General features: G+C 44.3%; 2 protein-coding genes and 1 long non-coding RNA gene across 8 annotated transcripts; 1 reads left to right on the forward strand and 2 right to left on the reverse strand.

The window, feature by feature from the left end:
* Window positions 1-335: 335 nt before the first annotated feature.
* Window positions 336-12493, reverse strand: Ccnl2 (cyclin L2). 4 transcript variants are annotated; one of them, XM_021655788.2, is made up of 11 exons: window positions 12074-12493; window positions 11594-11668; window positions 11278-11387; window positions 8790-8910; window positions 6251-6315; window positions 3870-3969; window positions 3258-3362; window positions 3031-3172; window positions 2417-2525; window positions 2239-2331; window positions 336-1338 (listed from the first exon to the last, which is right to left on the reverse strand). In XM_021655788.2, the coding sequence occupies exons 1-11, from the start codon at window positions 12353-12355 to the stop codon at window positions 984-986; spliced, it is 1557 nt and encodes a 518-aa protein (XP_021511463.1). In that variant the 5' UTR covers window positions 12356-12493; the 3' UTR covers window positions 336-983. The 4 variants fall into 4 exon arrangements, 3 of the variants coding, with proteins under 3 accessions (XP_021511463.1, XP_021511455.1, XP_021511470.1); XM_021655780.2 differs by having other exon boundaries at window positions 2417-2528; XR_009590395.1 differs by lacking the exons at window positions 336-1338; window positions 2239-2331; window positions 2417-2525; window positions 3031-3172; window positions 3258-3362 and adding an exon at window positions 5562-5683.
* A 157-nt stretch (window positions 12494-12650) lies between these two features.
* LOC132652921 (uncharacterized) lies at window positions 12651-21043 on the forward strand. Of its 3 annotated transcripts, none has more exons than XR_009590396.1 (5): window positions 12651-12788; window positions 13065-13135; window positions 15772-16006; window positions 18502-18578; window positions 18866-21043. It is a non-coding gene; the product is annotated as an uncharacterized LOC132652921 (long non-coding RNA). The 3 variants fall into 3 exon arrangements; XR_009590397.1 differs by having other exon boundaries at window positions 13065-13103; XR_009590398.1 differs by lacking the exons at window positions 18502-18578; window positions 18866-21043 and having other exon boundaries at window positions 15772-16406.
* On the reverse strand, window positions 16813-22268 carry Mrpl20 (mitochondrial ribosomal protein L20). The gene is made up of 4 exons (XM_021656414.2): window positions 22023-22268; window positions 21825-21935; window positions 18735-18812; window positions 16813-17165 (listed from the first exon to the last, which is right to left on the reverse strand). The coding sequence occupies exons 1-4, from the start codon at window positions 22107-22109 to the stop codon at window positions 16992-16994; spliced, it is 450 nt and encodes a 149-aa protein (XP_021512089.1). The 5' UTR covers window positions 22110-22268; the 3' UTR covers window positions 16813-16991.
* Window positions 22269-22467: the final 199 nt, after the last annotated feature.

Below are 22467 nucleotides of genomic sequence, written 5' to 3' on the forward strand. Positions count from 1 at the left end.
ACAAACCTGTAGGTTTTAATAAACCCATAACCCTTAGACTGGAGCCCTGCAGCTGTACCTTGATGTCATATCTTCTTTCCTGTTGCCCTCCAGAAAACAGCCTTTCAACTCTAAAGGGCAGATTGTTTCAGGAAGGCACAGAGCTCAATACAATATCTAACATTTTAATGAGAACAGGGAGAGCAAGGACCAGGGAATATATAGCTCCTACTTCCCTTAGGATAGCTAAGCTGGCAGTACACAGTTGCACACAAATATGTCCACTAGGCCTCAGTCCCATAGCCAAGTCCCACAAATGCACTTGAAAACTTAACAGAATGACAGCCCACAAAGTCTTGATAACAAGTGTCCTGAGAATCTTGTTTATTCAACCACGTAAAATTTCTCTAGAGCTGGTGGCCTGCACTCAGCTTGCACAGATAAAAATATATGACTTTCAACACAGACCTAAATACCTTCACATTTTAAAAATGAGAATTCTCTATACAAGTGTTAGGCTAACAGAATTCAAATTCTGAGTTCTCATATATAGCTTTCACTTGTATTAAACACATGTTTATTTACAACGTGAATAGAGTACAAGGGGCTATTAAGGCCATTTTCTTATTGTGAAACACTGCAAAATATGTACACAAGTACAACCTAATATAGGCAAAGATTTAAAAAAAATCATCTTTCTTGGCTTAACGTAATTGAGTATCAGTTTAAAAGTGAAGAGACAGCTTGTCAATAGCACCAAGCCACGCCAATGGGGACGTATGCCTTTGCTGTTCCATCCAGCTACCTGAAGGTCCACAGTTGAGGTGGACAGATGTGCAGCGCGCCCCAGGCCAGCCTGAAGGCTACCTTGCTCACTGTCCGGTCAGTTAAATTCACATCAAGGTCCAATCAAAAACACTTTCAAAAACATCATGCTACAAGGCCACTGAAGCCAAGGTGTGCCCAACAGGGAGGGACCAAGGGTAGGCACCAGGGACTCCATCTCACCTCCGATGCCTGCTGTGTCCAGGGTGGTCTCTCTCATAGCGATGGCCTGTGCGCTCATATGACCTGGAGCGCTCCTGTCTTTGGTCTCTATAGTAATGACTTTTCTTCTTGTATTTTCCAGAATTGTCTGTCCGTTCTCGTGACCGGCTTCGAGAACGAGAAGAGCTCCGGCTACTAGACTTGTGTGGTTTCTGGGTGAGGTACTTGCAGTCTTTGGATTTCCGGGTGCCCCTCACTTCTGGGCCTTTGTAGGGAGCACCACGGTGTACCTGCCTGGGAGGAGAGTCACTGCGGCTCCGAGAACGACTCTGTGACTTGGACCCACCTGAGGTAGAGCCACTATCACTTTTCCTGTGGAGAGGAAAACATACTTGTGACCACAGTCCTAGCCAAACTTAACAAAGCAGAGGAACTGGCAAAGGGCCTCTTTTTTTATGTTAATTTTAAGAAAGGGCTTCTCTGTTTTGTCCTGATTTTTTTTTCCTGTACTCACTTTGTGCTGGGATTACAGGCATGCACCACCAAGCCCAGCTGTCCTAGTTAGTTATACTAGAATTCACTCTGTAAAACAGGTTGGCCTCAAACTCAAGAGATCTGCCTGCCTCTGCTTCCTAAAGCTGAAACTAAAGGTGGTGCCACTACCCCCTTCCTGGCTGCAAAGGAACTCTTTTAAGTTCAGAAAATGAAAACAAAAAACAAAAAAAACAACAGGTTAAGAGCCACTGTCCCTCTGGGTGCCTGCCTTTAATCCAAGCACTTGAGAGGTAAGAGGCAGGAGGATCTCTTAAGTTTGAGGCCAGTCTGAGTTCCAGGAACAGCCAGGACTCCACAAAAAAGAAACCGTCTCAACAATAACAAGAAAAACCATAAAGCAGGGCTGCAGAGATGCCTCAATAGTTTAGAGCACTGGCTGCTCCTCCAGAGGGCTCAATTCCAGCACTCATCTGGCAGCTCACAACTGTCCATAACCCACAGACATATATGCAGGCAAAACACCAATGCTCATAAAATAAAAATAAATTATTAAAACAAATAAAAAAGAAAAAGGATTCAAGGCCAGGTTGATCTACAGAGTTCTAGTTTGACAGCCAGGACTACAGAGAAACCTTGTATCTTAGAACAAACTAAAATAAATATATATATAAATAAATAAGAAGCCAGTGTCTCCCCTATCCCAAGAGACTTCTGCCACCCCTAATAACCTGAGGAAGCACCAGGTTAGAGCCTTATGGGTGAGCCTCAGACACAGACCTTCTTTTTGGAGAGGTAGACCGTGACGGGGACCTTGAGCAGCTCTGCTCACGACTCCTGCTTTGGCTTCGACTCTCCTGTCCTTTCAGCAAGCTGCAAACAGGAGGAGCACAGTAGTTACAGACCTGGGGTGTCTTCAGCTTTCAGTGTCTACCTAGACAGAAATGAAGTGTCTTACCCATTTACAGGACTGTCAGCCTTGGCTTTCTTTGGGCCCTCCACTTTCCGTTTGGCATTCTTCACAGAGACTGGGGAAGACTTGTTTCCTTTACCTTCTTTGGGGGATTCTACTGAATCAAACAAGAAATTAAAAACCATAACCAGAATTTCTTCAATAAGAAATACACCGAAATATACTAGCAATGCAAGACAAGACCATTTGCTAACTAACCTGGGACCCAGAATGAAAACATACACAAAACACAGAAATTCTTTTGATCAGACTAATTTTCCTCAGGGCCCAGAACTCTATGTTCTAACAATATAATCATAGACTCTAACTTTAAAATTTTAGTCAGATGACAAGCCAACTTGGTAGAAATGGTAAAAAACAACAAAAACAGCATTTCAGAAAGGCTGTGCATATTTAATATAAAAACAAATTCTTTAGGGCCTGGCCTCCCTGCCTTATTTTAAGGATTACCAACAGACTGCTAAGGATTCTAGTACTACTGTACTGTTGAGATAAGCTGCAGGCTCAACTCCAAGACAGTTGAAGTACATACACCAACATTCAAAGTCAGAAGGCCACAGACTGCTATCCCTCATGAGGAATAAACCCTGGACACTCACCCAGCTTGGGAGCAGGTGAGAACCCTGCAGCACTATCCAGAACTGGAACACTCCCTGGGAGCAGGCCCCTCGCTCGTGCTTTTGCCTCTTCAATGGCATGTTTTCTCTTTTCCACTTCACTTTCTAGGTGTGTCAAATCAACCTGAACAGCCAAAATTACCCTTTCAGAACCAGATGCTTCTGGCCAAACACAAGTACATAATCCACACAAAAATACATAAAGGAACCTTTTTCCGTGTGTAAAGCTGCAGGATTTTAAAGCAAATTTCTTGAATTTCTTCTTCAGTTGCTCCAAACAAAAGAAACCAATGTGGACGATTGGGTAAAGGAATCTGTGAACACAAATGTTATCATGTTACTTTTCTTAAAAACTCTAAAGCTAGAGGTCTGGAGAGATGGCTCAGAGGTTAAGAGAACTGGCTGTTCTTCCAGAGGTCCGGAGTTCCGTTCCCGCAACCACCTGGTGGCTCACAATCATCTATAATGAGATCCGGTGCCTACTGCTGCAGTGCACCTGTACATGCAGGCAGATTTCGCACATAATAAATAAATAAATAAATAGTAAAAAACAAACAAACAAAAAAAAACAAAAAAACTCTAAAGCTGGGTGTGGTAGTGCACACCTTTAATCCCAACACCCAGGAAGCCCAAAAAACCACCAACAATAACAAAACACTTCAAGGCCAATAAAATTCTTAGGGCAATACCTGAAAATGGCCTGCCAGTTACCAAGAAATTCTGTTGCACATGAACCTAGTTTGACAAATATACTTAACATTTACCAGAGACTGGAGAAATGTCTAGAATACATACTAACACCCAGGCAGCCACATACTTACCTCCAGTGTGCGTGCAGCGAGGTAGATACAGGCACAAGCAATGCTCTCGGGCTGGAACCGAACAAAAACATCTGTGCGAAGGCTGTCATTCATGTAGTTCCTGAAACCAAGACCAAGAAGATTATAATGCTGTGGGCAACTATGCTACCACCTGTTATCAAAGGTTGTTATTCCTAAGGGTTCTACACTAGGACGTGCTAGGTACTCTGGAAATCTCCAGAGATAACAAGGGACACTGAATACATGAAGAAATCACTGGGGGGTAAAAGCTGGCTGAATGTCAGACAATAAGTGTTGCTATGAACGAGAACCAACTTTAACTTTACTTTTCCTTCTATGTTTGACCTATCATGCAAAGCACAATGCTTAGAAAGAAAATGCTACGTAGTAGTTAAGATGTAGTTGATTTAAGAAATCTAAATGTTCAAAATCCATAGTGCAGAGAAACATGCAAACTCAAATGAGAAGGCTGAGCAGGAAGCCTCGCAACTGTAAGAAAAGCTGTCCTCCTGTGTTCCTTTTCTTCAGGCAGCATTTGTGGCCTTGTCCTTCTCCAGATGAGTGAGCTGCAGCTCCAGTGAGGGAGTCCACTTGGGAAAGAGAAAGGCCCTTGGGTGCAGTTCGGATGCATGGGCACATCATGCAGAGGAGGCCAACACCCAAGGGAATCCTCTTCTCGGGCTTATCAAAGAACGTTTCCAAATCCAAACTGTCCCATTTCAACAAGGAGTCTTAAAATGAACATTCATAAAAATCAGACAAAAGCAACAAAACTCTAAAAGTGGCATCACACTAAGTACACTTAAAAATGCTATATTTCAGAAAATATGTAAGTACAAAACTTCACATTTTAGAAAAGTTAAAGGTCTTTTAAAATTAGTTTCATCTTTAACATTTTCTTTATATATTTCTTTAAAATTTATAGACTACAACCAAAGAGTACACTGTCTTTATCAACACTGCAAAAAGCATTCATGAGAAAACATGTCAATAGGTTATATATACACTGCCCAACATATGCAATGATACAGCATACCCTAATGTCAGGCTGTAACCTGTATGAGAAATTTAACTGCCTCCACCCAGTAATTTTGCTATAAAATTAGCCCAGGAAGCAAAGCTCTACACATCAGAAGGAGAGTCAGAATGGTACCAAAACTATCCATCTCCCAGGAGCCAAAGTGTTGCTAAACATTTAAACATTCATAAATATATCCAACAATAACTTTATCACTAATAAGAAAGTCTTAGTATTGAAATATATTAATTCATTAACTTTAAATTCTAAAAACAAGTGAAATCCTTTAAAGGTGTATTAAACTTAATGCTACATTTAAAATAAATTACAATAGTTTAATTTAAAGATGCACACCTTTCCTGGAATGAGTCCCAATTAAGCTGCTGAAAAGAGCAACTTTAGGGCTTGGGAGAAATAATGACAGGATCCAGTAACAGTCTGAATTTCTACCATGCCAATTTTGTCACTTCAGTTCTTACAGCTTTCTAAACTTTTTTTTTTAAAGGTATTGCATCTTTATTGCACAGGTACAGCAGTTTTAAAAGAACAAAATTCAAGACAGTTATCCATTCTAATTGATACAATTACCAAGTACGACAGGATTAACAAGAAGCACGATCGTCAGAGAACCACAAGCAGCAGTGGGCCATGACTATACTATTGGGTGCGCATACCACCAGTCTAGAGCCTTCGGTGGAGAGCCTGCACTGGGTTGGCTGAAGACGGCCGCTGGCCCTGCACCAAAGCGCTTGGACAGCAGAGGAGAAGTCTTAGTCACTTACCCTCAGAGGCTACCCTTTGATTGAAAGAGTACAGAAAAGAAAAGTCAAAATAGGTTCTCTATAAAGCATGTCATAGCACCAGACAATTCAGTCAGCAATATGACCCCTACAGACTTAATTCTGTGGGGAAAAATGTATCCCAATACAAAATTGTCACTTCAGGCTTCATTCTAGCCATATGCCTGCTAAAACCAACCCAGGACTGCAGCAAACCCCATCTTCCCTTCCCTCAAGGGATACAATTCTCTGGAAACAATAGCACTGAATTCTGTGGTTTGTACTATCACCTTATAACGTTCCTATGCCCTGCTGACAAACCCCAGAGGGACGCCTACTGACTGCTCTCCCAGAGTGGGAGCAGTGGAAACACACAGGCAGGAGTGGATGGGGCACCTACCGTTAAGCCTGTCCCTGTCATTTTGGGGGAAGCTGCTAGGTGTTTAGAGGGCAGATCACTAGGCACTGGGACAATTCCACCCCATAAGCAAGTCATGGGATGATAACCCACTGCCCAAGTGCTTCAAGTAATGCATTCCTGAACTGCCCTTGCTGCTCTCATGAAACAAGGAAGATCAACTCACCATGCAGTCTGGACCAGGTGTTGATTACGCTCACACTCTAACACCTGAAGGTACATAACGATTATCTGGAAGATATGGGTCAGGCAGTTATTACCAAAAACTACGAGATCAAGGAACTCAGATCTTGGTGTCCATGCAGCAAAAGAACCTCAAGCTAAACCCCAGGGTGCTTGCTCCTGGTGACGTCCAGCAGACAGCTCAGCTTTTGTGATGTGCTTGCTACCTGCTTTTATACTTGGGCAGAGTACATATGTGAAAACCAAGGTGCACCCCATAGCACTGAAAGCCTTGTTTCCCATGTGGCTCATTTTCATTCTCGTTGACACCACTTTTATACCAATGAGATTAGCCTGCCCTACACAGCCTTCTATCCCAGCAGCCAACTTGCACAAAATAGGAAAATAACATTAAACACATTAAGAAGAGCACTTAAAATAGTTAGTGGACAAGTTACCAAGAATTTGTGTTTGTTTTTCGAGACAGGATGTCTCTGTGTAGCCTTGGCTGTCCTGGACTCACTCTGTAGACCAAGCTGGCCCAAACTCACAGAGATCCACCTGCCTCTGCCTTCCAAAGTGGTGGGATTATAGGAATGTACCACTGCATCTGGCTCAATTTACCAAGAATTTAATACCTCAAATAAGCAAGAGAAGATGGCAAGGTCGCAGAAGTCAACACTGGCTTGGTTTGGTTTGTTGAGGCAGGGTCTCATTATGTGGCTCTGGCTGGACTAGAGCTCAAAATGGAGAACAATCTGGCCTCAAACTCAGATCTGCCAGGCTTTTGCCTCTAAAGTGCTAGGATTGAAGGTGTGCAGCACTAACGTTTTTAGTTTAGCTAAACTAGATAAGACAGTCATGAAAGAGTACAATAAACTCACTTCTACTTAGCATGTGCTAGAGACTTTTTTGGTTCATTTTGAAATAAAAGAATTCAGAATTCTTCCTGTTCTTCCACAAAACATATTAAAGTTATTACTAAAGTAACTTTTAAAGGTTAGTTCTTAAGGGCTACAGATAGCTCAGTAAAGTGCTTGCTTCACAATCCCTTGGAAACATAAAAATGCTGGGTGTGATAGCTCATGCTTTTTTGTTTTTGTTTTTTTTAATTGCTTATGTATAAAATGTTCTTTCTGCATGTGTGCCTGCACCCCAGAGGGCACCAGATCTCATTATAGATGGTTCTGAGCCACCATGTGGTTGCTGGAATTGAACTGAGGACTTCTGGACAAGCAGCCAGTGCTCTTAATCTCTGAGCCATCTCTCCAGCCCTTGGTTTTGTTTTTTAAGACAGAGTTTCTCTGAGGCTGGCCTCAAACTCAGAGATCCACCTATCTCTGCCTCCCGAACACTGGGATTAAAGTTGTGTGCTACAACACCCAGGGGCGGCTCACATTTTTAATACCACGACTTGGAAAGTAGAGCGCTAGAGACAGAGGATCCCGGGGCTAACTGGACAGCCAGTCTAACCTAACTGGAGGGGTCCAGGCCAACAAGTGCGCCTGTCTCAGGATACACTTGGCAATTTTCCTTTCTGCTCCAAAACGTACTTGCACACACAAGCACTGAAAAGGGGGAGGGGAACTAGAGAGATGGCTCAACTGCCTCTTCTTCCAGAGGTCCTGAGTTCAAGTCCCAGCAACCACATGGTGGCTCATAACCATCTATAATGAGATCTGATGCCCTCTTCTGGCCTGCAGGCACACAGGCAGGAAGAATACCGTATAAATAAAAAATAAATAATAAACCTTTACCAAAAAAATTACTGCTAGCTGGGAGTGATGGCACACATTTGTAATTCCTTCACTTGCAGAGGCAAAGAGAGTTTGTTGAGTTTGAGGCCAGACTGGTCTACACAGAGTCCAGGACAGCCATGGCAACACAGAGAAATCCTGTCTTGAAAAAAGCAAAAAAAAAAAAAAAAAAAAAAAAAAAAAATTACTGTTAGGCAGAGCTAGGGATGGCTCAGTGAAAAGCACTTGACAGCTCTTCCAGAGGTCCTGAGTTAAATTCCCAGCAACCACATGAGGGCTCACAACCATTTGTAATGGGTCTGATTCGTACTTCTGGTGTGCATGAAAACAAGAGCACTCATATCCATAAAATACACAAATACCTGGAACTCACTATGTAGACCAGATTGACCTTGAACTCAAGAGATCTGCCTGCCTCTGCCTCCAGAATGCTAAGATTGAAGGTGTGTGCCATCACACCAGGCTGGCCTCCTACTTGAAATGTAGCTGAACATGTCTTTGAAATCACCTTCTTGCCTCCAAGACAGGAAAGAAAAATTTATGTTAATGAATTTAACTTCTAATTTTACCACTTTAAGATATAAAAACCCAGATCTAAAAGTCACCATTTCAAAAACTCTTACATTAAATTATAAAAGGTTGATAAAGGACTTAAATCAAGTTCTAGGCATGAACAAGAAAACCAAATGAGGGGAATATTCAGTATCTTCAAGGCCTTCCCTCTAGCACACAGGGCAAGTCAGCTGAAGCATGGCCTGGGTACAGCAGGTGCCAAACTGAACCCACCTTGTGAGGGTGCTTCACATGGACACAGAAGCCCAGTTCCTTAAGAACCCGCCTCTCTGCCTTTATAATCTGGTTCTTTAAATTAACATACTCTTGATCCAGCACTAGAGGCACAGGTTTCCTGGAAAGACAAAGTGCACGTTCTGTATCAGGACCAATTAAACAAAATCAGACTGTACAACTATTTACAAGTGATAAATACCACAGTACCAAAAAGCTACGAATTTCACTTCCTTTACCAAAACTGCAGAACCTTAATTCTAACCTACATATACTTACTACTAACCTGGCCATGGTCTCTATACATAAACAGTATTCTAGTGTATCAACACATCTCTTGAACATGGTGGAGGGTCTCAGGAACTCTGCACAAGTGCTACATAAAAAAACATGTCAAACTGAAGACAAAAAGATCAAGTTTTCTGGGAAACTACAGCATCAATAAAGCACAATAAAGTCACCCCTCAGTATACACTGGGGCTGGTCACTTGACAACTTTCTCCTAATACTATTACCTATTAATGAGCTGGGTGTAGTGGCACACCTCTGTGATCTCTGCACTCTGGGAGGCAGAGGAAGGTAGAGCTCTGTGAGTTCGAGGCCAGCCTGGTCTACAAAGTGATTCCAGGACAGCCAAAGCTACACAGAAAAACCCTGTCTCCAAAAACCAAAACAACAAAACAAAAACCTACGAATGTTCTCAAGTTCCTTATACAAAATGGTGTAATATCCCCATAGCACTTATATACAGCCTCTGCAAACTTCAAATCATGTTTAGGTACTTTATAATGCCCAGTACAATACAAATGCTATACACACATAAACATGCTACTATTGTTTAAGGAAAAGTAACAAAGTCTACACATGTTCAGTATAGACACTGATTCCACCCTCTACTCCACAGCCTCCACCCAAGTCCAAATATTTCCAAGAACTAGTTGAACTGAATGAGAAAGCTGCAGATTTGTCTGACAGACTTCTGAAAGAGAGAGCCCAGGTCATGTTTTAAAGGGCTTCTGTTAAGCTGGGCATGCTGGTACATTCCTTAGTACCAGCACTCTGGGGGTAGAGACAGACCATCTATATGAACAAGAGCAGCCTGGTCTATATAAAGCTCCAGGCCAGCAAAGGCTACATATTAAGACTCTGTTTCAGAACAAAACAAAAACCAAAGGATGTCTGTGAAAAAAAAAAAAAAAAAAAAAAAAAAAAAAGTCTAGGATAAGGTCTAGAGCATTAGTCCAAACCCAGGACCAATGGGTTCTTGTGTGGATGCTTTCCTTTTAAATCTTGTACAGGGACTGTGTACTCAATTTCCTCCTTCTACGATGTCAGACCTGGGTATCAACCCTGCATGTATGTTCTTGAAAATCTGTGTATTTGTTTGGTATGTGGGTTGTCCCTGTGGAGGTCAGAAGACAACCTGTGGAAGTCAATTCTCCCTCCTACCACATTTATCCCAGAACTGAATTCAGGTTGTCAGGCTTGGTGACAAGTACCTTTACCTACTGAGCTACTTCCTTACTGCTTTTGTATTTTATTTACTTTTGAGATAGGATCTTCCTGGTTTGTGGTTTTTTGTTTTGGTTTTCATGATGTGTGTGTGTGTGTGTGAGAGAGAGAGAGAGAGAGAGAGAGAGAGAGAGAGAGACTTCTGAGAGAGACTTCTGTATTCCAGGCTGGCTTACATAGCTTTGATGGATGACCCTGAATGCACCTGACCCTCCTCCTGTCCCCACCTCTCACTCACAGGATTACAAACCCTTCTCCACTTCTGGCTTGCTCCAAGGGTGGGTTGTTGTTATTTATTTTGTTGTTTTTGCTGGACAGGGTTTCTCTGTGTATACCAGGATATCTTCCAACTCTGTAGACAAGGCATGAGATCCTCCTGCCTCTGCCTCCTGAGTGCTGAGATTAAAAAATTGTGCCTCCACACCAGCTCTCCGTGGGTGTTTTAAAAGGCAGTGTTTGGAGACAAGCGCGGTGGCTCACACATATAATCTGAATACAAGGAAAATTCAGATGGGACTGCTAAGATGCTGAGACCAGCCTCACTACATTCCAGGCCAGTTACTGCTACACAGAAAGGCTAGATATCAGAAGAGATAGTTGTCTATGGATATTTCTGTTACAAACAGTTTCTGCAAGGAAAGGCCAGGAATATTGTCAATATATTACAATGCTAAGACAATTCCCTTTACAAAGAATCACCAGTTCAGACACTGACAGTGCTGAGGGTGAGAGCCAGGGGTCTGGGGCTTGGAGGTTCTGAGTAGAACCATGGAACAAACAGAACAATAAGGTGATCAGCTGATGTGGTCACACAGGAATTGTTCCAGCAGGGCTACAACAGCCAGCTTTCCTGCTAATTGTGCTACCCTACCACTGCCCCAAGACAGCACCTGGGGCACTTAGGAACAAACTACTATAAATCTTAAGGTTGGTATAACAATGACAGACATTTACAACAGCTCTGGAAAGGACTCACTTTTTTTCTCTCAGATGCCGAAGGCGATGGAATACATTGATGACATCCCTGATTCGTCTTGGAGCCTCTTCTATTTTGGAAGCCAGGTGAACACAAGCCATGGACACATGCTGAAATGTACATGGGACACAAGTGTTTCCCCCCCCAACCTGAGAAACTTCCAAGGCGTTAAAACTATGAGGAGCAACCAGAAGGTACAGAGACAGGCCTCCAGGAAAAGAGCTATGTATTGACTTTTGAGGTCAGCTGACTAGCGGACAGAACAAACCAGGTTTCCTCCCAATTCATTTCTCTGATAAAACAGAAAGAAGCCTACCTCCATGGAATGTTTCACGAAAGACTTAGTGTAAAAGAACCGCTGGAACAACACCTGCCCTGTCGCCATGGCCACCTAAGGATGGAGAAGGTTCCATCACTTTTGAAACCAGGACTCAAGCCTGTCCCGGCTGGCATGTCTTGTCTTGTATGGTTCCCCCCGACAAACACCCACAACAGTTTCAATTTCCCAAAGGATTTCTGTCTCGCGAGGCTTTCCTGGGGGGTAAAAGGGCCTTTCGCCCGAGTACGGTGGGGGAGGGGAAGGCCAAGCGCGGGCCCCACTCCAAGGCGGTGAGCGGTCTCGTTTGAGGCACGGGCTCAGGAGGGTTGTGTGAAACTACGGGGTGCTCCAGGCTCCGACCTCAGCCGGGGCCCAGGTCCGCTTGATTCCGGACGTGGGTCAAGGCGACAACAAAGGTCCGGCACTCTCGGCCGGCCGGTGAACGGTTGTCTGCAAAGCTCGCGGCCGCGTCCTTACCTGCGGCAGGCGGAGCAGGATGCCGGCTGCCTGGATGAGCTCGCAGCCCACCACGCGGAGGCCAGTCTCGGTGTCGATGTCCAGACCGCTCGACATGGATGGCGTGAAGCGGAGCTTGTCGTCGGGCAGCAAGCAGTTCTCCAAGGTGATGAGCACGCCCGAATACAGCCTGTCGCCGATCAGCACCCCCTGAGACCCTGGGGCTGCTCCCCCCGAGCCGGAAGAGCAGGCCGCCAGCGCAGGAGGCACCGAACCAGCAGCCCCGGCCGCCGACGCCGCCATTTTGTGTCCCCGATTCTTTTCGGGCCTTCCCGGCAGGGCGGCTCCTCCGACGCTCACAGCCGCCCCGCCCTGCCCCCTTCGATTGGCTGCACGTCACCGACGCCTCGACGCCGTTGGCCGTACGACCTGTCCCTTAGTATCACGTCAGGCGCCGACGCCGGAAGTGGACTCGGGTGGGGCTGCTCGTTACCCACTCGGCTTCGCTGCCTGGCCCCGTCGGAATCCGGAGGTTGTAGTGCCCCTGCCTGGGAACCTGGGGCTCTAGAAGGCAGTCTTCATGGGGATTGGGACAGGACGACTCCTTTCCCACAGTCCCACATTAGAACTGGGTCTTTTAAATTCTGAACTCTGCCAGCAATTAAAAGTGCAGATTGGAGGAGCCAGGCGGTGGTGGCGCATGCCTTTGATCCCAGCACTGAGAAGGCAGAGGCAGGTGGGTATCTGAGTTCCAAGTGACCCTGGTCTACAGAGTGACTTCCATAGAGAAACCCTGCCTCAAAGGGAACAGAAGTGCAGATGGGTCTAGAAAGATGGCTCAGTAGTTAAGAGCACTGCTGCTCTTAAGGTCCTTAGCAGCCACATGGTGGCTCACAACCATCTATAATGGAATCTAATGTCCTCTTCTGTCATGTAGGCACACATGCAAATAGAGCACTCATATGTAACCCTGGTGTTTTATTTTTTGCTTTTTTTTTTTTTTTTAATGCAGATTAAAAGAGAGACCAGGAAAGGTCACAGATTTGAGCAGGTACTGACCAAGAATGGCTGGGAACCTTGAAGGTTGGTAGGAAAAGACTTGGGAATTGACCCCACAGACAGTATTTATGAATATCCCTGACTCCATTCCTGACCTGCCTACTTTCTTCCAAAACGGTGCTGCTACTATACAGATGTGGTTGTTACCTGCCAGTGCTCAGTTAGCTCAAGCTTTCACCAGGACTGCAGCCAGATTTGGTGGGAGGGAAAATTGGGAGAACACTGGAGGGTAAGAAGGTTTCTGGATAGGTTCTATTCAGATACTTTGAGCTTCGGACAGGCTGTCCAATAGTCAGCATTCCAGCAGTAAGTTGATTTGATTCTGTTGCCATAAGGGTCTGTATCTTCTATCCTATCTGTTCAATAATTATTGGCTAATCAGTTCGTAACACCGGACAAAGTGGTGACAGTATTGTAAACAAGATGGAAATACTTAGTGCATTGACTGTTGGGTTGATGAAAATCAAAAAGGCCTTGTTAGGAATGTTCAGTAAAGGAAGCCAAAATTAAGGTGGCCAAAGTGATAACAGAGGACAGATCCAAGTGATCTTTAGGGACTGGGAATATAAAGGAGCTGCTAAGAGTGCTCCAGTAGCGTGCATGAAGCCCTGAGCTCAATACACTGTATCCCAGAAACTAACATGGTAGTAGTACATGCCTATCATACCAGCACTTTGGAGGTAGGGGCAGGAGATCAGGAATTCAGTCACCCTTCCCACTTAGTGAGTTCAAGGCTAGCCTGCCCAACATGAAATTGTCAACAAGAATAAAAACTTGTGCAAGGCAGGCCAGGCGTGGTAGCAGACACCTTTAATCCCAGCACTTGGCAGGAGGATCTCTGTGAGTTCAAGACCAGCCTGATCTATAGAGTGATTTCCAGGACAGCCAGGACTGTTACAGAGAAACCCTGTCTTGAAAAACAGAACAAAACAAAATTTTAGGAGGCAAATTAGGACTCAGTTATGTGTGGTGCCAGAAGTGGGCATTGAGTCCAAGGGAACAGATCGGAATAACTCCAAGCAACTAGTGGCAGAAGATGAGGGATGGGTGTCACCATGGTACAGAATGGTTCAAACTGGAGGTAAAGACAGGCACTATGGCTTTTCCTGTAGCAGGGGCTCAACAAATAAAAGTGGATCTGAACCTTTCAAATGTGGCTGGCTATTATAAAAAAAATTCCCCCAAGATAAAACATTTTATCATGAGGAAGAAGCTAATAAAAACAAAGGATTTTGTTTGTTTTATTCCAAGATGGGGTTTCTTTGTAACAGCCCTGGATATGTTAGAACTCACTCTGTAGACCAGGCTGGCCTTGAACTCAGAGATCTGTCTGCCTTGTCCTGAGTGCTGGGATTAAAGGCCTACATGTGCCAAGCCAGATGTTTTTCTTCTCCCTTTTGGTTTTTCGAGACAGGGATTCCGTGTATAGCCTTGGCTATCCTGGACTCACTTTGTAGAACAGGCTAGCCTTGAACTCACAGAGATGTACCTGCCTCTGCCTCCCAGAGTACTGGGATCACAGACATGCACTACCTGGTTCCAGAGGATGTTTGTTTGTTTGTTTGTTTAAGAAAAAAATCTTTACGATTTATTATTTATTTTATTATGAGTCCTCTATCTGCATGTACACCTGCATACCAAAAGAAGGGACAGATCACATTATTGATGGTTATGAGCCACCATGTGGTTGCTGAGAATTGAACTCAGGACCTCTGGAAGAGCAACCTGTGCTCTTAACGGGTGAGCCATCTCTCCAGCACTGCTCCCCCAAACACACACACACACACACAGATGATGTACTTAAAGTAAAACATGCCATCCTGCAGGGAAACTCTTTTAAGATACAAGTAGTTGGGCATGATAGCACATGCCTATAATCCTAGCACTCAGGAGGCAAAGGCAGGTGGATCTCTGAGTTCAAGGGCAGCCTGGTCTACAAAGTAAGTTCCAGGGCAACTAAAGCTATTGAGAGAGGCACTATCTTAAAAAAAAAAAAAAAAGTAATAAAATACCTTCAGGATGTCCCTGAAACTGACCAAATTCATTAGGTCCCCTCCCCAAACACATCATGTCATCAGCTGTAACGACTACTGAGAGACTCTCAGACAAGCCTAGGAGCCTAGACAAGATATTCTCCAACCCACTGAGCTGCCTGTACAGGCTCTGCAGTGTACTCCACTTGAGTGTGCTTTTGAGTTATTTCTGCTCCCATAAATAACCCCAATAAACTATTGTTCGCCAATTGGACTTTAGTAGTCTCTTTACTTTGGTCAGTCAATGGTTCCCTATCTGGGATGAATACCCTTTTGTCCATATCTCAGGAATAGTGTCTTACAATACTGTCACCCCAAAGCATAGTAGAAAAATGGCCTGATAAATTTTGCTCAAAGAACAAATGGAGTAAATCAAGGAAAGGGGTTACTGTCAGGGTCTGCTAGGCTTTGTTTCCAGGAAATGGCTTTAGTGAGAGTTCTTAAAGTGAGATCAAATGTAGGCCCAATAATAGGAGGCAAGCAGTAGATACTGGAATGAAGGTGAGGAAGTACAAACTAAATAACATGGTCAAACCATGGAAATAGGGTGTTTAAGAGAGGCAGTCTTTGAGCTGGGACCCCAACAGGACAGGGATGGGTCTAACCCGAATACATTATCCACTGCAGGAAGAAGAATGAAAGCGTCTACATCATACAGCAGTGATACAGCTGCTGAGGTACCATTGCTAATGAGATTGTCTAGAATATACTCCTGAACCTTAAAGCAATCTTGTTAAAAGACCAAGCTACAGTGTCTGAAGATAACATCATGCAGATATGGCAGATGACTGAAAATATTTACAATGATGAAGGGTCAGATGTCACAATATCGAACTGGAGGGACAAGGATCTTAAACTCCAAGTATGAGGTGTTTCTATTGAATGTATTGCTATGTGAATGCTTGATTTATCAAGCGCCAAAAAGGCATTGTATAGTAGGAAATGTTAAGTGGGAAGGCTTATGGCATTCTTTACCCTGATTCTAGCACTTTCAAGTGAGCTGTTGCATACCGTAACATATTGTAGTTATTCGGGGAGAAAAAGGAATGTTGCTTAAGAAAGCATCGTTATTGTTTTAAGATACACATTGCTGGGTATTGCCTTTGATTCAACTGTTTTAAGCCCTCATTTTCTCAAACTGTAAGTGCTTGCTGAAGTTCCCAAATATGCAAGGATAACTTAACTTACACTTTTTCCTTCCAACACTTCTTGATTGGCTTTGCAGAAATAAAGTTTAAAAAGGAAAAAAAAAAAAAAAAAAAGCTAGATGATACAGCTTGAAACCCCTGGCCGCTTTGTACATATTCCTCTGATCTTTACCCAACTGGGAGCATGAAAAGAGAGCAGGGAAACAAGCTAGGGGCTCAGGAGTTGAGCCACTGGGCCCATGCAATACACAAGGAAAAGACCAAAAGAGGTTAATATCAATGTTGCTTACAGTAAGCCTACAGTTTGGGGGTACTTAAGGCAGACTAGAAAACTGGAGTGTCAGTTCAGAAACCTGGTATAGAACTCCAACTTTATAGGGGAAAACAGCATGCAAACCTGAATCCTCTACTACCCTTAATAGCCTCTCATAAAACAGAGAGCCAATGAAAGGCGTATGGGCACTACAGAGGCTTAGACATCTAAAGGTAAGTTGCCTATGCCAGAAAATAACTCAGCTCGAACACTGCAAAGGCTTTATTTGTACAATCTTTACAGGACAATTTTGGATCTGTGTCATTGAATAAAAACATGTTCTCTCAAACCTGTTACTACAATGTAAATAAATACAAATCAGACTTTCTGATCACAATCCATTTGCTCCTATCTTGTTTATAACAATTTCCATTGTAATGTATCCTTCAGTGGTACTGCACCACTCTGGAAAAGATGCCTTCAGGCTCCTTTCCATCCCCCAAAGCTGCAGCAAATCCTTCCTGCTGCCTCCTCTTAGCCAAAGCAGCCAAAGATTTAAAAGTCTTTGGTTCATAGACGGCCAGGTCCACAAGTACTTTCCTGTTGAGCTCCACCTGGCACTGGAAAGACAACCGCAGCCTATAGTCAGCATCAGAGACCACTTGAGAAAGCTAGGTAGAGTGGCACATGCCTCAGTTCTAACACCTTGGAGACAGAGGCGGGCAGTTCTAAGCCAGCTACAGAATACATAATGAGACTATCTCAACCAATAAAAACCAGCAAAAAGAAACTACTTAGTAAAATAGAGGACATCCCATGTTGGAACAGACAGGAGGATGTTGCCACAAGACAACTCTAGACTTAGTAGGTCTAGAGTAAGCAACAGCACTCTACTGGAGTGGGATACTTGGGAACTGTGGAACGGGCACAGCTGGACATTGTAGGGAAATGTGGGTGGGGGACAAGGAAGGGTACCTATAGAGGCTGAAACATGGAAGAGCCAGCTGAGGCCCAGGTCCCATGGTTAGGTCAATGATTAGCACTGAGACTTCTGGCCAGGGCTAACCTTTACTGTAATTTAGAGGTGTGTAAGCTCATTACACTGTGATTCCTATCAAATAAGACTGCAGGGATGGCAGAGCAGGTGATTTCAAATGAAGACTGGCTCAGAGAGAGAGAGAGGCTATAGAGTTGGGAGTATAACTGAGTGGTACAGTGCTTATGTACAAGGCCCTGGGTTTTATCCCTAGCAATGACTATAAAAGTGACAGGTGATTTCAAAAAGCTGGTAACTCCCACTCGTGCAGCCAAGAAAAGAAAAATGAGGGATTGGCTGCACATATTCAATACTGCTATCAAGCAATGAGTGGACCCTACTGTGTGATTTGTGACTTTCTTCCCTCCTCACTCCCCTTCCCAAAGTCTATCATGTAGCTCTGGCCGTCCTGAAACTTACTGCATAAACCATGCTGGCCTCAAACTCAGATATCTGCCTGCCTCTGCCTCCCAAGTGTTTGGACTAAGGGTGTATGCCATCATACCCCAAATACCTGTAACTGTAAATCTGCTTTCTGAGCATCAGGCCCACATCAGTAAAATGAGGAATATACTTCCCCAGCTCACTGGAGAACTATACAGCACTAGGACAACGTCTGTGATAAGGTGGAAATGGAATGCCTACCACTTCCATCTCATTTTGAAAGAGAAAAATGTGGATGGCTGGAGAGATTGCTCAGCAGTTAAGAGTACTTAACTCCTCTACCAGAGGACCTAGGTTTAAGTCCCAGTACCTACACGGCAGTTTGCAATCATCTGTAACTTATTCTGGCATCCAAGGATACCAGGCACAGATGCACTACACAGACAAAGATGCAGGCAAAATAACTTCTGTACATAAAACTTAAATCTCAAACTCTAAAGTTAACATCATATTTCTACCTTTTTTCTTTCATACAGAAACATCCAAGTTGGCAACTGTATAACATGCAACTACTTATGTGTGCTAAACTATCAGTAGGGCAAATGAAAAGCAGGTAGGTTGCCAGAACTCCATCCAGACAAAAAGAACTAGTTTACAGTGCAGCCCTAGCAATACTCATGTCTACCCCATGGACTAAAGCCAGGCTGGCTTACATCTGATGGCATAATTCCTTTATATGCTCAATCCCTTGATAAGACTCTCAACTTACCTTAATTAAGTTGCCAATGAATGCTGGGTACTGTAAGCCATGTTCCTGGGAGGCAGCTGTAATTCGATTAATCCAGAGCTAGAATTAAAACATTAAGATGTTTGATATTGACTTTCTTTTCTTTGAAACAGGGCCTCACTATGTAGCTCTGGCTATCCTGGAAATTACTATATAGACCAAGCTGGCCTTGAACTCACAGAAATCTTCGTGCCTCCACCTCCCTAGTGCAGAGATTAAAGGTCTATATCACTACACCTGACTCCAGAAAGGTTTGATTTCTGAATGTTGTATCCATATCCTGTTTCTAGCAAAGGTTCTAACTGAATTTGAAAGTGCTCATAAAAGTAAGTAGAAAAGATGTTTTCTTCTCAGGCAAACAGGTTTTTGAGAAAAACAATAGTAAAGGTTGATGTATTTCATACAGACAAGCTCCACTCTGAATCACAAGCAGGCAGCACTTCCAGAAGAAGCAGGAGGATCAAGAGTTACACCCAGCCAAGGTTACATATTAAAACACTATCTCAAAAAAGCCAAGTACATAGCCAGTCTTGGTGGTATAAGCCTTTAATCCCAGCACTCCAGAGGCAGAGCCAGGCAGATATCTTTGCATTAGAGGCCATCCTGGTCTATTTAGCAAGTTCCAGGACAGCCAAGGCTACACATGAGATGCTGTCTCAACAACAAAAACAAAAACAAAACAAAAAGTAAAGTAAAACTTTCCTTTCTAAATGACAAGCAAGCTACGGTGATGCTGCGCACCTGAAATTCCAGCACTTAGGAGGCAGGAGGAGCATCTCAAGTCTGAGGCCAGGATGGTCTGTCTACACAGTGAGTTTCAGGGCAGGTAGGGCTACATAGCAAACATCAACCTCAAAAAAACTATTTTAAAAAAGGCAGGCAGGCAAGGATAGGCCTGGCAGTGTAGGCCTATAACACCAGCTCCAAGTACAGGTTTGGCATGATTGTAAGCCTGGGCTGTAGAATGAGTTCAGGTTGAGCCTGGAAACTTAGTGTTCTGTGACACATGAGTTCCCTAGAGCTTGGAGGCCAGGCACCCTCATATGTTCACGTCCCAATTAGAGACCTCATGTCAAAAAAACAGGAAGGGGGGCTGGAGAGATGGCTCAGAGGTTAAGAGCACTGGCTGTTCTCCCAGAGGTCCTGAGTTCAATTCCCAGCAACCACATGGTGGCTCACAGCCATCTATAATGGTGCCTTCTTCTGGTATGCAGGCATACATGCAGATATTGTATACATAATAAATAAATTAATTTAAAAAAAAAACAGGAAGGAATGACAATTGAGGTTGACCTTTGCACACCACCATGCATATAAAAATGGCTAGGGATATAGCTCAGAAATTCAGAAGCCAAGCTGGGCATAGTGACCCATGCCTATAATCTCGGCACTCAGGAAGGCAGAGTGAATTCAAGGCCAGCCTGGTCTACAAAGTGAGTCCAGGACAGCCAAGGCTACACAGAGAAACCCTGTCTCAAAAAAAAAAAAAAAAATTATGTCACAGAGATGGCTCATATTACTGTGTAATCCTGATGATTTGCCATCAATCCCTAGAACTCAACTGAAAAGTCTGGACACAATAGCATAAGCCCATCCTAGCACTCCTAAAGGTTGAGCCAGAACTTCATGGCCAGCTAGCTTAGAGTACAACATATATCAAGAACAGCAAGGCAGATTCTGCCTCAACAAGGTAGAAGAGCTGACTCAAGAGAATGGCTCTAATCTCCACACTCATATACATGCAGGAGTGCAAGCACACAGAGAATCCAGGCCTGGCATGTCCAAGGCCCTGGGTTCATTCAATCCTCAGTACTGCTTTCCTCTCCCTCAAAAAAAAAAAAAGAGAATCAAGTAAGCAAGCCACTGCCAACTATTTGTATGCACCAAGGAAGATCTAGCTGATTGGATTAGAGTCTGTGCCAGGCACTGGCAAACACCTTAACATCGATCTGAAAAGACTGGAAAGATTCAGAAGAATCTAGAATTGTGAATCAAAGTGACTCTGGCCAGAAGATGAACAAGTGTGGATTTCTTCAGTATAACTGGTGTGTGCCTGTTCTTAGACATCAGGTATCAGTGGGTTTTTGTTTTGTGCTGTTGGGGATGGGAGGGCTCCTTTAAGCCATTCTTTACAAAAGTAGAGTAGATCCTAAAGGTCTCAAGTTTGAACCTGCAACAGAATCCCTGGAAGTTTGTTAACACAAATTACTGGGCCCTCCTTTGAGAGCCTGATTCAGCAGGTTTAGAGTAGGGCCTTTAAAGTGTGCATTTCTAACAAGTCGCAGGGAGACCAGGACTGTCCAAGGCCCTTAGACCCTCCACTGTGAGGGTCTAAGTGAGCAAATGCTAACTTCTCATATTAACTGGACATTCCCATGTGTTCACAACGCTACAGCACACTTTGAGCCTGAACAAATTACCAGGTCTTGGGGCGGCAGGCAGCACCACCCTACCCCAAAGGCCTGTACCGATGAGAACAGACAGGAACCCAAACCAACACTGTCTAGGCTGTGAGCACAGCCATCTTGCTATACCCACATTCTGGTTGGGGAGTTCTGTAACTGTTTTTATTTGTATATATACGGGTACATATATATATAATTATATATATATGGGTATGTGGGTGGGTACATGTTTAGACCAAAAGGAATCAGATCTCCTGGAGCTAGAAGTACCGGTAGTTGTGAGTTGTCAGCTGTGAGAACAGAATTTGGTTGATATAGCAGACCAACAACTCTTCTTAACCGCTGAGCTATCTCTCCAGGCTTAAGGGAACATTTTGACTCTCAAGGTCAGAAATGACCCTTCATATGGCCCTGTTGACTTTGCTCATAGGTACTTATAAGAACAACTACTTTGGCCCCAAGTACAGCTTTCAATCGACAAACACTGCACATAGGGTCAGTCCAAGGAGGTGAAGGGGACTTCCAGGGGATGAACGCCAACTTCAGGTGGGTAAAGAAGGCCGGGGGACGGAGGGCTGAGCTCGAACCCTGACGTAAAAGAGAGCAGAGCTCTAAGGAGATGAGGACAAGGTAGGGTCGGAGTGGGGCTCCCAGGAGCTGCGCTTACAGTCCTCAGGTTCCGTTTCTTCAGTTTGCGAGCCTGCGTACACTTAACGAAGGCTCTGGTCACCGCCCTGACTGCCAGCCGGTAGCAGCGATTCTTCCTTCCCCTAAAATGCTAGAAAAAGAAAACGGAAGAAGGGTGTCTGGATGGCAGCGCGCCACCTCGCCGGTGCCAACCTGGGATCCCGGCACACGCACTCACCCGAGCATGTTTGAGCACCTCCTGAACCCGCCAATAGCGGTCCGTCAGGCGGTTCCGCAGGCAGAGCCGCGTGGTAAGGAAGACCATCGTGTGCTCCTGAATTCCGAGACACTGCCATAACCACTTCCGGGTCAATGGTCAGAAAGGCCGGCCTTGCGGCGTGTGTACGCGCGTACGGTCTTCCGGGAGGCCTCTGGGCTCCCTCGCTGAGTTCCGTTGTACATGACGGTCCGCACTCGGGTGAAGCGAACGAAACAGACCAGATGGATATAGTTGATGTCATGGACGGAGGGACTAAGGAGGCGGGGCTGGTGATGAAGTGTATAAAGAGGACATCTGAGAAATTAAAGGTGTCGCGACCACCGCCAAGCTGTTTTTCTTTATTTACCTGTTTGTTTTTTGACGCAAGGTTTCTCTGTGCAACAGCTCTGCTTGTCAAACTCAC

Source organism: Meriones unguiculatus, chromosome 3 (genome assembly GCF_030254825.1).
Source record: "Meriones unguiculatus strain TT.TT164.6M chromosome 3, Bangor_MerUng_6.1, whole genome shotgun sequence".
NCBI lineage: Eukaryota > Metazoa > Chordata > Mammalia > Rodentia > Muridae > Meriones > Meriones unguiculatus.

Excerpts from the sequence above, each read along its gene's own strand:
- Ccnl2 (XM_021655780.2), bottom strand. The coding sequence starts at position 12,355 with ATGGCGGCGTCGGCGGCCGGGGCTGCTGGTTCGGTGCCTCCTGCGCTG. Across the intron at positions 11,669-12,073 it reads TCCTGCTCCGCCTGCCGCAG|GTGGCCATGGCGACAGGGCA; the intron begins GTAAGGACGCGG and ends CTCCATCCTTAG. Across the intron at positions 1,339-2,238 it reads TCTACCTCTCCAAAAAGAAG|GAAAAGTGATAGTGGCTCTA; the intron begins GTCTGTGTCTGA and ends TCCTCTCCACAG.
- Mrpl20 (XM_021656414.2), bottom strand. The coding sequence starts at position 22,109 with ATGGTCTTCCTTACCACGCGGCTCTGCCTGCGGAACCGCCTGACGGAC. Across the intron at positions 21,936-22,022 it reads AGGTGCTCAAACATGCTCGG|CATTTTAGGGGAAGGAAGAA; the intron begins GTGAGTGCGTGT and ends TTCTTTTTCTAG. Across the intron at positions 18,813-21,824 it reads AGAAACGGAACCTGAGGACT|CTCTGGATTAATCGAATTAC; the intron begins GTAAGCGCAGCT and ends TTTTAATTCTAG.